This window comes from Uloborus diversus, chromosome 6 (assembly GCF_026930045.1).
Source record: "Uloborus diversus isolate 005 chromosome 6, Udiv.v.3.1, whole genome shotgun sequence".
NCBI lineage: Eukaryota > Metazoa > Arthropoda > Arachnida > Araneae > Uloboridae > Uloborus > Uloborus diversus.
In genome coordinates, this window is record NC_072736.1 from 150,729,898 (window position 1) to 150,742,693 (window position 12,796).

At 36.9% G+C, this 12,796-nt stretch overlaps 1 protein-coding gene across 2 annotated transcripts in view; it reads left to right on the forward strand.

Moving 5' to 3' along the window:
* LOC129224658 (uncharacterized) overlaps positions 1-12,321 on the forward strand; it is a 68,245-nt gene extending 55,924 nt beyond the window's left edge. Inside the window, exons 8-9 of one of the 2 annotated variants that reach the window (XM_054859197.1) lie at positions 2,321-2,370; positions 12,152-12,321. In XM_054859197.1, coding sequence (XP_054715172.1) covers positions 2,321-2,370; positions 12,152-12,165 — 64 coding nt within the window. In that variant the 3' untranslated portion in view covers positions 12,166-12,321. The remainder of the gene's footprint in view (positions 1-2,320; positions 2,371-12,151) is intronic. The other variant, XM_054859198.1, reaches the window with a different exon arrangement.
* The last annotated feature ends 475 nt before the right edge of the window (positions 12,322-12,796 follow it).

A 12,796-nucleotide genomic window follows, 5' to 3' on the forward strand; every position in this document is an offset into this window, starting at 1 on the left:
AAAAATCGAAACGGAAAAATTTTAAATTAACCGATTCGGGAATTCGAGAGAAATAACTCAGCTACAAATGCAAAACAATAAGCGCTAGCCAAGCAAGGCAAAAAAGTATCATCTTCTTTCGATAATAATTTGTAATGTCATATTGAATTTTCTAGCATTAATTGTTATTCTTGTCAGGCCACAATTATTATTTAGTTTTATCAAGAATTGATAAATATCGAATTCAACATCGTGGAAATAGCTGCTTAGAACTACGAACTACGTAGTTTGCATTAATCCTTGACGTTTAGTAATGCTTCTTGAATTCTCATTTCTTTCTACGTGGGCCAGAATATCCACAAGACTTTGAAAATTAATTTAAAAAGAATAAAACGAAAAAATCATACATACGAACAAAAATCACAACACTTTTAGCATTTTCTTCGTTACCACATGCGTTTGTTTTAGTTTTTTCGTCCGCCATTAGACAGTGACTGCAGTGCCCCCTATAGTTCGTTGGAGTTGCGAATGGCTAGTGGACAAGTAAGACTATGTAACGTGCTACAGTAGCTTATAGAAATTGTGGTATGGGGCTTTTTTTAACACTCCGTCGGGCGCAATATGTTGTAGAACATGATCGGGCGCATTGAGCCTGGGAAGCCCACTTTGATCTACTGATCCTTTCTACGCATGTTCACATTTTCTTACGAAAAAAATGTCAACTACAAACACCAAAGAAGAGAAATAAAAGTTTTTCTTGATTTTCGAATGTAACAAGTTTATTTGAGAAAATGAATATACATTTTTCCATAAGCTATTGAGGGCGCGTGACTAACTAAAGAATTCGAGGTGTGCCTAATAGATCAGTTGCGCCCGACGGAGTGTTAACGAAGTCTGCCGACAATATGGAGTCCTGAAAGCAACTTTAAACAGTCGCATGGAAGATAAAAAAGGTTTGTTGATACCTTTGTCACTTATTGAAAATTTAGGAGATAAGCCCTCCGAAATAGGAATATGAATGATGAATCATATTTTGAAACTAGATAAGAAGTTTTTGGAATTACTTCCGAAAAATTGGGGGTATTGGCCTTTCAAGAGGCTGAGAAAAATAGCATGTCCCACAGATTTAATTAAGACAGAAAGTCTGTTAGTACTATATTCTCTGGTAGTTTAAGACTTAAGCTTCTGGTTTCAGTAATAAAATGGTCAAAAATGTTCTCTGACATTTTAGAGAGCAAGTTCAATCTTGCTTCGAACCAAAATTTTCAAAATCGATTTAACAAAATCCTCAACAGTTCAAAAAAGGTTGAAAAGATGTTAGCTAAGAACAGTGTTGCACAGGTTGGGAAAATATCAAGTCGTGAACCGAATGTGATGACAACAGATGTGTATTGTATGAGTGCTGGGGTTTTTATGTTCCTCTTATCCAAAAGTAAAACATTTTAGATATTAAATCTATTTTTCTATAACTAATTTTTGTTTGTAGTGCTTATTGATCACCTGTCATAAATATTTGTAAGTTACGTATTGATTTTTTAATTTGAGAATGTGGTCCATCGATGGAAACTCGATGGTCCATCCATAGCAACCGGTAGCCATGAATAGACCACATGCTAAAATATTAATTTTCAATTTTCATTCTTTATTGTGTATATTTATCATAAAAGTGAATATTATTTTTAAAAGAGAAATATACTAAGAAATTGTTCCTATAATTAACGTAAAATTTGAGTTGGATTTCCTTTCTAAAAAAATCGAAAACTGTTATGTGGTTCATTGACGGCAACCTTCCCCTATGTTTAACCTCTATACAAATTTTCAAGGCACCAAACAGTTTCTAAATATTAACTTGCCAAGCATAAAGCGAGACAGGACAACAAACCAATACCGGTGACAACAAACTGCCATTTGTTTTGCTAACAAGAAAAAGTTTTTTGCCAAAATTCAGTACAGTTGAGAAAAATATTTTAAGAAAATATCATGAAGTATTACTACAATTGATGGTTGGAATAAATTATTCATGGCACAAATACATTCAAAATTACACTCGAAGTTGACAATCACAAAAGGGCAAGTGAGGGATCAGGGAAGTAGAAAAATAAAAACATGGCGCACAAAATGTGATTCTTCTCACCATCTAGTAATGAAAATATCATTTTGCAATCTTTCCTCAACTTTTGTTTAATACTATTCTATTCGTGCTTTTGAAGCCAATTTTTTACATCAATAGATTGATTTTGGCTCTGTATCAAAGAAAAAGAAATGAACATTTAATATATAAATAGATTTCTTGAAAATTTAAGTTGAAAATTCTTTAATTGAAACTATTTACTATTTTCAGATACAGTCGGATCCCGACTTACGCGAGGGATGCGTTCCAAGACTCCTCGCGTAAGTTGAAATTTCGCGTTGTGGAAAAATGTTGTGTATATGATTTTTTTATTAACATACCCAACGATTTCAGACAATTTTCAACTGTTTTAGACCATTTTTCGACGATATATTACCGTTTCTTACATAAAGAGCTGAATTTTTACCGTGCTTTTAAAAAAGCTGCATTATTCAACATAAAATACTGTTACGATGCACAAAATCAATGATCAATGGGAAAGAAAGACATAAAAATAAATCAGTACGGTACGTACAGTATGTAGTAATAATAAAGCACCGCACTGTAAGAGTACTACACAGTAGAGACCATAAGTTAAACTTGTAATTTAAAAATTGAAGATGAGGATTTATGCTGCGCAATCTGATCGTCATTCCAATATATTTTTAAATACTGTAGCTTCGCATTTACTTTTATAACATTTACATCTATGGTAACACCCCTCCTTGAGGATCTCTATAATCTACACTAGAAGAGCCAATTTATATTGTTTGCATTTTGCTTAAACACTACTCTGCGAGCTTCATATTAAAACTAAGTTCTGGACTTATACGGATTGCTTGCTCTTGACTTTACTAATACTTTACTTACACTCCCCCCATACTTAATTGTCGTGCTATCTTCGACCCACTTTCTAGTAATTCAAGTGTATCAAGAATCTTTACCTTTTCTTAAATTATCGCTAACTTTCGTTTTTTGTTTTCATCTTCAAACTTTAAATGATGGAACAGGGTGCCTAGGTGCCTCAATATTGCATCACAGTTCATCTATATAAATAAAACAGAGAATATATATGCGTATGTTTCCTAAAGTTTACGTCGAATCTCGACCAAATTTGGCAGGGAGGTACTTGGGCACCCGAGAAGGAACGTAGGGGGGGGGGGGGTTTCAAACGCCAAAAAAGCACGAACCGTTCGAATTTTAAATTTAGGACCCGGAAATGGTATTAAATGGCTCTTTCTACACGAAATAATTATCCGATCAGTTCGATTTTAACGCCATTCGAAAGCCCACAAAAAATACCCATTGAGTTTATTCACTTCCTTCGAATTAAAAAAAAGGCTGTAAAACCACCGGGAAAAAATTAAAACGCACTTTTAAGCCTTAATGGAACTGTATTTTCGTATCGGAAAGCTATCGTTTGCGCGATCACATTTCAAATTAACGTTCAGAAGGTTGCCACAGTTTTTTTTCCCTCGGCTGTGACTAAATAAAATTTTGTTTTTGTTTTGAGGTAAAAATTTCCCCTTTTGATTATTATTTGGCAATTTATCTATTCTATTCTATTCTATTCAAGAGTCACAACTGACTTCAACTGCATTTATGTCGAGGACTGCATACTATGTGCCTTGCCTCCATTGTTTTTATATACCGATAGATGGCAGCACCATCACCGGATCGAGCAGTTAATGAGAATTTAGAACTAGTCCAAGAGCTAATAGCTACCTGGTACTAGCACCCCCAGAGGTATCGTTTCACCTGGAGGACATTGAGACCACGAGCATATTTAACGTCGCCCAGTCCCCTTTAATGACGACGGTGGGTCTTCGACCAGCAAGGATCGAACCCGAGGCCCTCCGGCCCCGAGTCCAATGCCTTACCGATCAGGCTACCACGGCCCACGGCAATTTATCTACTTTCTTTTTTTTTTTAAATAGGATTTTAGTTGTATTTATGGAGGGTTATGTTTAATTTATTCGGGAACTTTTGATTTGCCGTTTGCTTTCTTTAAGAATGATTATTTTGACGGGAATTTTTACAGTATTTTTTTTTATCCAATTGAAACCCGGTTGTTGAACATGCGTCACTTGAAGTAACTTTTATTTTCGAGGTGGACCGTGCGAAGCCGGACAATACAGCTAGAAAAGAATAAATGAATGAAAAATGAGGAGTGGTGATATATACACACTAATAAAGCAATGTTTATAGTGCAGTGTGTGGGAACTTGCGCAGTCAGTGATGCTGAAAAGATGAAAGTACATTCACGAAGTCAATATTTAGTAGTCAATAACAAAGAAGAAACTTAGCATCACGATTCCTTTCCAAATATTTTCGTGTTGAAAGCGAGAAATTCGCTAAAGCTCTCAAATTCGTTGCGCCTGAAAAACTCGCGTTATAACCATTTCGCGTAAGGCGGATCGCGTTGTAGCGGGATTCGACTGTAATACCGAAAATACCGGTATTTTACCTTTGTAAATACCCGTATTACGAAATTGCAAAATTACTCGAAATACCGGTATTCGGTATACCGGTATTGCAATCACTATTCGCTAATGATCGAATAGAAGGCTTTGACGATGAAATGCACCCAGAAACGCTCTATTTAGATATTTTCACCGAAAAAATGAACAAAAGCTCTGCGCATGCTGAAAAAAACGAGCTGATGTGTGCATCACATGACTTCCTTGTACTCCAATTTTAATGTCATTTTCCCATTATTGGCAATTTTAATGTGATTCAATAGTTTACTCTCTAAATATCCCCACCAGTGGCCAAATTGAAACAAGATTATATATATATATATATAAAAAACGCCAAACTTGTCGCCAACTTGGCGACAAAATTTGGCGAACAAAAGACTGGCGATATATCGCCAAGTGTCCGCCAAATTATAACACCACTTGAGTATACATCAAAATTAACAATGATTTCCCCCCAAAAAGGTGTAAAAGACCCCTTTAGAGACACCGGAATGCAATCAAAAGGGGAAGTGCACAACTAGATCCCACTAGGAGTCTACGTACCAAATTTCAACTTTCTAGGACATACCGTTCTTGAGTTATACGACACACATACGCACATATGCACATACGCCCGTACGCACATACGCACATACGCATGTACGCACATACGCACATACATACATACGCACATACATACATACGCACATACATACATACATCACGAGAAAACTCGTTGTAATTAACTCGGGGAATGTCAAAATGGATACTTCGGGTTTTTATACGTTCTTAGGCACTTATCCGCGTGTGGTCGGGTTGAAAAAAAAACTCAACATTATAATTCGGGGGTGAGCAAAATGGAAATTAAGGCCGAATTTTGAGTGAAATTTTTTTCGAGAAAACAATAGGGGGGACAATAGTTAGTTGTTACACTTTTTTTCAATATTTTTTCTACGCTAAACTATTTCAATTATTTACACGCATGAAACTTTAAAATGCATCTAGATTGTTTAACATTCATAACATATTTTTTTTAAAAAATGATTAGAAGTCACTACTCCAAAATATTTCAAGTTTTTTGAATAGATGTAGATTGTAACAACTTACCCCACCACGGGGCATGTTGTTACAGTATATGGAGTTAGTTGTTACATGAGATATATATTAGTAATGAAATGAATTTTACACAGTTTCTGGTTTATTCTGTTACATTTTGAAAGTTCTTAACCACGTTAAAAATCAAAAACTTTTTGGCTTTACAGATTTACTTCGTTAATGACTTTTTCTAATAAACTATCATCATCATTATCATTGTCCGCGCGCGCGCGAATTACAATTTTTACAAGCATGTAAATTTATCAAACTTAGCACATCGGTCATGTGCCCATTTGTCACAATTACGACATTGAAGCCGTTTAGTTGTTTTTTTTTGGATTCTGAGTACGGTTTAGAGCACTCTATGCAGAACCAGTCATCATCATTTTCATCCGAAGGACGCACTGTTTGGACGCACCTTTCTGCATTTTTTTTTACTTTTGTGTATGTTGATTTCTTCCCTGTTAGACACAATTTCCTTTTCACAGATTTTTATTTCCCAGCTTCGGCTTGCAAAACATTTTTTACTGGTGTATCTGTTAAAGTGGTGCTGACTTACGGTTTCCGCTTGCGGACTGTCTTCACTTCTGCCCTGTCTGCAGCGTTGGAGAAAGACCTATATTCGAATAATACATTATTTATTATTATTATCATTGTTTTAATTATTATTATTATTTATTCAACCATACACATTAACAATAAATTAAATCATAGAATGAAAGAGATCAGCATTATTTTTATTGTTATTATTACTATCGTCATCCAACTACAGTACTTTATATGATTTAAATCATGCAACAAAACTTATCAGAAATATTACTTACCACCACTAACATTTTTCATCTTACTGCAGAATCTCTCTAGTGTCACGAAATTTATCGGCTGCCTTTCGTAATGAACTACATGCAATTACTTCTTTAGCCACATCCAGATATGATTCTTTAGGTGTTTTGCCCTTGTCCGTCTTGTTTTTATAGTCCCCCGCCATATCACATTTAAAAAGAAACATAATATTAAATTAAAACTTGCATGGGGCAAGTTGTTACTTGTAACAACTAACCCCAACAAAATTGTTACAACTTGCCCCATACGACGCTACTTTAGTTCTTGGCACATATTACTGGTATTATATTTTTGTACAAAACTTTTAAATATGTTAGCACTTACCTGAAAATGTAGGCTTTCACGTGGTATAGAAATAAATTAACAAACACAAGATGACAACAGTTGAAAATTTTAAATCTCATCGCGATTTTCTGGTTTTTTCCAACAGTTAAAATCACGCGAAATACGCCGACAACAGTCTATTACGATTTATCTTTCTTATTGTAGCATTTATAAAGCGGGTTCATACCTCTTTTCGACTCTAGTTATTGTGCTACACTCTGGCTGGGAGCATGCTCCTATCTATTTTCATTTGACTATTTTCTTTTTAAATTTCTTATCAACATTTTATCATTGTCTTAATTTTATTTTATTTTTATTCATTCAAATAGCCTAGAAATCCCCCACGGGGAAAAAAAAGTATAAAACTTTAAAAAAATATGTAGGAAGCGAAAAAAAATAATACTTAAACTTATTTAAATAAAGAACTTTAGTTGAAATTTACTTTGAAGAGCCTTCGGCTAACCATTATGGTACTCCCGTTAGAGGAAGCCACATCTCTCGTACATCCACGCAACCATCTTCTGCGCCAAAATAAAGCCATGTCCCCAACCGGGGAACTATCAACATACCACACCAGAGGATTAGGGGCAGGGCCCCAGGTGCCTCAAGCAACGAACTTATATTTCCGTGGCATTTATAAAGCTATTTTCATTCACAAAAAAAAAAAAAAAAAATCAATTTGAATTTTTGGCATTTTGAATTCAAATTATGTTTTTCGCAATCACGAGCGTGTGTGGTTGTGTAGGCGCATGTGTGTGGGTGCGTGGGTGCGTAAGTGTATGTATGCATGTGTGTGTGTGTAGGCGTTCGTGTGTGTGTGTGTGTGTGTGTAGGTGTTCGTGTGTGTGTGTGTAGGCGTTCGTGTGTGTGTAGGCGTTCGTGTGTGTGTGCAGGCGTTCGTGTGTTTGTGTATGTAGGCATGTGTTTGTGTCTGTGTAGGACATGGACGCCACCGCCCAGCAAAAGTGGATTCCGGGGACAGTGGTCAGGACCAGCCGCGCCGCCGCCGGTGGACGGTGGTGCTGCAGGCCTGGTCCAAGCTGAAAAAGGCACGGACACCAAAGACGGTCAAGTGAGAACAATAAGCAATCGTGATTGCTCAAAAAAAAAAAAAAAAATAAATAAATGAAAGAGAATTAATTTGAATTCTGAAATTTTGAATTCAAATTATGTTTTTCGCAATCACGAACTGAGACAGGACCCTACTCATTGGAGTTATTGTTTCTAGAAACAGCTCCTGTTCCCCCCTCCAAGCCTGCCTCTCCTCCTGGGCGGTTACGTGTGCATAGTTGTGTGTGTAAGTGTGTAGGCTTGTGTGTGTGCGTAAACCTGTGTGTATGCACGTAGGCGTGTGTGTGTGAGTGTGTGAGCGTGCGTGTGTGTAGGACATGGACGCCTCCGAGCAGGAGAAGCGGATAGCTCAGGAGCGGAGCAGCCGTGCCGCGCCGCCTGCAGAGGACGGTGGGCGGTGTTGCTCGCTGGTCCAAGTTGAAAAAGGCACGGACGCCAAAAACAGTCAAATGAGAACAATAAACAATCGTGATTGCTCAAAAAAAAAATTGAATTTTGACATCTTGAATTCAAATTATGTTTTTCGCAACCACGAGTGTGTGTATGTAGGCGTGTGTGTTTCTGTGTGGGGAGTATAAGTGTTTGTGTGTAGGGGGTATGTGTATGTGTGTAGGCATGTGTGTTTGTGTCTGTGTGCTGGCATAAGTCTGTGGGTAGTTGTGCATATGAATGTGTGGGGGAGGGAGTATGTGTGTGTAGGCATATGTGTTTGTGCCTGTGTGCAGGCATGAATGTGTGGGTAGTTGTGTGTATGTGTTTGTGAATGTGTGTGTAAGTGTGTGTGTAGGTGTGTGTGTGTGTTTGTGTGTGTGTAGTTGTGTATGCATGCGCGTGGGTGTAGGACATGGATGCAACCTGGAGACGGCTTTCGCTATAGGAGCAGCATCGTGAGGAGCCGGTCGACGGTGGTGCGGCAGAGGGTGGCGGTGGGAAAATAAAATCAAAGGACATCAAAACAGTCAAATGAGAACAATAAGCAATCGTGATTGCTCAAAAAATAAATAAATAAATAAATAAATAAATATATAAAAAATTAATTTGAATTTTGACCTCTTGAATTCAAATTATGTTTTTTGCAATCACGAGTGTGTGTGTGTGTATGTAGGCATGTGTGTTTATGTGTGTGTGGGGGTATGTGTGTTTGTGTGTAGGGAGGTATGTGTATGTGTGTGTAGGCATGTGTGTTTGTGTCTGTGTGCAGGTATGAGTGTGTGGGTAGTTGTGCGTATGAGTGTTTGTGTGTGGTGGGAAATGTGTATGTGTGTGTAGGCATATGTGTTTGTGTCTGTCTGCAGGCATGAGTGTGTGGGTAGTTGTGTGTAGGTGTGTGTGTGTATGTGTAGGTGTCTGTATGTATGCGTGTGTGTGAATGTATGTGTTTGAGTGTTGTTATGTGTTTGTGTATGTGTGTGTAGGTGTATGTATTTGTGAGTGTTTGTGTGTAGTTGTGTATGTATGCGCGTGTGTGTAGCATATGGATGCAACCTGGCGACGGTTTTCGCTAGAGGAGCAGCATCGGGAGGAGCCGGTTGACGGTGATGCTGCAGAGGGTGCTGGCGGGAAAATAAAATGATAGCACATCAAAACAGTCAAGTGAGAACAATAAGCAATCGTAATTGCTCAAAAAAAAAAAAAAAAATTGAATTTTGACATCTGGAATTCAAATTATGATTTTCGCAATCAACGAGTGTGTGTGTATGAGTGTTTGTGTGTGTGTTGGGGAGGATGTATGTGTATGTGTCTGTGTACAGGCATGAGTGTGTGGGTAGTTGTGTGTATATGTGTTTGTGTGGGGGGATGTGTGTGTGTGTGTAGGCATGTGTGTTTGTGTGTGTGTATGTGTAGGTGTGTGTTTGTGTGTGCGTATGCGTGTGTTTGCAGGATATGGACGCAACCTGGAGACTTTGCTCGCTAGAGGAGCAGCATCTGGAGGGCCTGCCCGGCCGACAGTGGTGCTGCAGAGGGAGATGGTGGGAAATAAAAATCATAGGAACATCAAAACCGCCAAGTGAGAACAATAATCAATTGTGATTGCTCAAAAAATCAGGCCCCCCCATGGAGCGATTGGCGCCAAAATTGAACCAACGTCTGTTTATATATGGATTAACATTTCTTCCAAATTTCATTCAGAACGTAGCATTACTTCTTGAGATATGGCACTCACGATGGAAAAAAAAAAAAAACGTTCGATTGCGCCACCCCCTTTTCAGCTATTGACACCAAAATAGAATCAGCTCTTATACCATCTAAGGGTTACTTGTCGATAATTTTTTATTTGATTCCGTGCATTATTTTTTGAGATACAGCAGTCACAATTGACAACAAAAACGTTCTATAGCTAAACCGCTGTTTGAGCTATTTGTTTGATTCCGCCAGTTACTTCCTGGGGAATAACAGGCAAGCATAACTCAAAAAACGTCCCATTGCTCCACCCCCCTTGGAGGAATTCGCGCCAAAAACCAATGGGCACCAGTTCACATAGCGGCACATATGTGTACCAAATTTCGTTCGATTTCATGCGGTAGTGTTTGCTGTAGAGCAGCCACAAAAAACTGGTCACACACAGACTTGACACACACACAGACAGACAGACATTTTCCATAATGGTTGAAATGAACTCAGCACACCTCAAAACGTTCGAATCCGTCAAAACTCGAAATTCGAAAATTTGCACGAATCCAATACTTTCTTCTATATATTAGATATAGAAGAAAGTAAAAATTCTTGATCCATTCCATAGATCTGACCAATTATTGATGCTGGCCTAATCATAATTAACATTAAGTTTTTTTGACAAGGGAAAGTTGATAGAAATTAAAGAAACATATGTGTAAAATTGAAGCACACTGTCACTCTAAATACATACACAAAAGGAGAAATTCGAAAGTGAAATATCTATACTTGGGGCAAACCTAACCTGGAAGCATCGTGAAAGCTACGCAGATTCTAATCACAGCATTGTGATGATGCCTGGTTAGGTTTGACCCTACTATTATGGCTATGTATTCCTCTTATGCTTTTCAATGTGTTGTAATTTAATTTTTAAGATTTTTTACATTCAAAAAGAATTAAAATTGAGTTTGAATTAATTTTTAGCTATAACCGCAGGTTATTTATTGTTTTTACCCTAAATGTTATTTTCACTATTATTGTTTATTTTTACTTCCTTTTACAAAAAACGAAGCATTGTTTTCGCGAAAAAATTTTCACTCAAAAATCGAAATCGACCTTAATTTCCATTTTGCTCGCCCCCTAATGAATGTTGAATTTTTTTTTCGATCCGACCACACGTGCATATATACCTAAGAACATATAAACGCCCGAAATATCAATTTTGGCGATTCCCGAGTAAATTACAACGAGTTTTCTCGTGACGTATATATGTGCGTATGCATGTCGCATAACTCAAGAACGGTATGTCCTAGAAAGTTGAAATTTGGTACGTAGACTTCTAGTGGGGCCTAGTTGTGCACCTTCCCTTTTGGTTGCATTCCGGTGTTTCTAAAGGGGTCTTTTACACCTTTTTTGGGAGAAATCATTGTTAATATCAATGCTAACTCAAGTGGTGTTATAATTTGACGGACACTTGGCAATATATCACCAGTCTCTTGGTCACCACGTTTTATCGCCATCTTGGCGACAAATATGGCGATTTTTTTTCTTCTAAATCTGGTTACAATTTGGCCACTGTTGGTGATATTTAGAGAGTTAACAATTGAATCACATTAAATTTGCCAGTAATAGGGAAATAACTTAAATTGGTGTACAAGGAAGTCATGTGATGTACACATGAGCTCGTTTATTTTGCATAACTGAAACAAATAAGCGAAGTTTTTGCTTTTTCGTTTCTGATTCCCTTTGCACCACGCGGGAAAATATTTCACGCTTAGTTGCTCAGATCTAATTATATGTATCTAATCAGATTTTTTTTTTATTGTTACTGATTTTTTACTTTTTGAGCAGTTATTTACAAAATATATTAACACCTCTTATTTAAACGTACGCTACGCTTTGTTGGTAGTCAATTTCCAAAAATAAAATATCCCCAATTTGTATCGATCAAGGTGGAATTTACTCAACGTAATCAACGTAATTTACCCTTCTTCTGATACAATTCAGCAGCAAATTTTCAGTTCAGAAACACTTCACAAATTTTTACAACGTCTTTAAATACTTTTGTCGAATTATTTGAGTTTGTCTAGATCATTTCATTTTTATCATCATTATTGTATTTGCCTAATAATTGAAGCATCAGTTTTATTTCTTTCAGAAAGAACCAATTAAAGCGGTAAGATGATGTGATGGTGTAGATTTCACCGCAGAAAAGAAATGGAAACAGAAGAAATCGAATGAGCTGTTAAGTTAGAAATAGAGCTTATAAGACACATTTTTACAAACGTTCTGCCGGTATGCAAACTGTAAACTTGTTTTTAATAAATTATTTACACCGCCGATTCTTAAAGTATCGTTTTATTTACTATCTCAATTTTGATTTGTACCACTTTAGCGATATATCCTGATGAACGATGACCGCTAAAGCTGTGTTCATCGTATACCCTAGTGCGAATTAATGGAATCAAGTTAGGAATTTTTAATTTTCGAACTTTTTAGGTTGTTCCATCTTTGTTTATAACAGCTGTTTAGCCTACCAGTCGATTAGGCGCTATAACCTCACGTTTTTTTGTCATAAATGTTGTGTTTTGTTTAAGTGTTAGAAATTTCAACATAATTTGTTGAAATTTATAACATTGTTTATAAAAAGATAAAAAGCAGCAAACATAACATGTTTGCTGTTTTTTATCAATGTCGCTTTTTATATTTTTGTCAGTCATGGATATTTCTCCACGGAAGAGGCAGGCCATTGTGACATTGAGTGAAAATCTGATTGCACAACAAAAGAGAAAAATGATCTGTG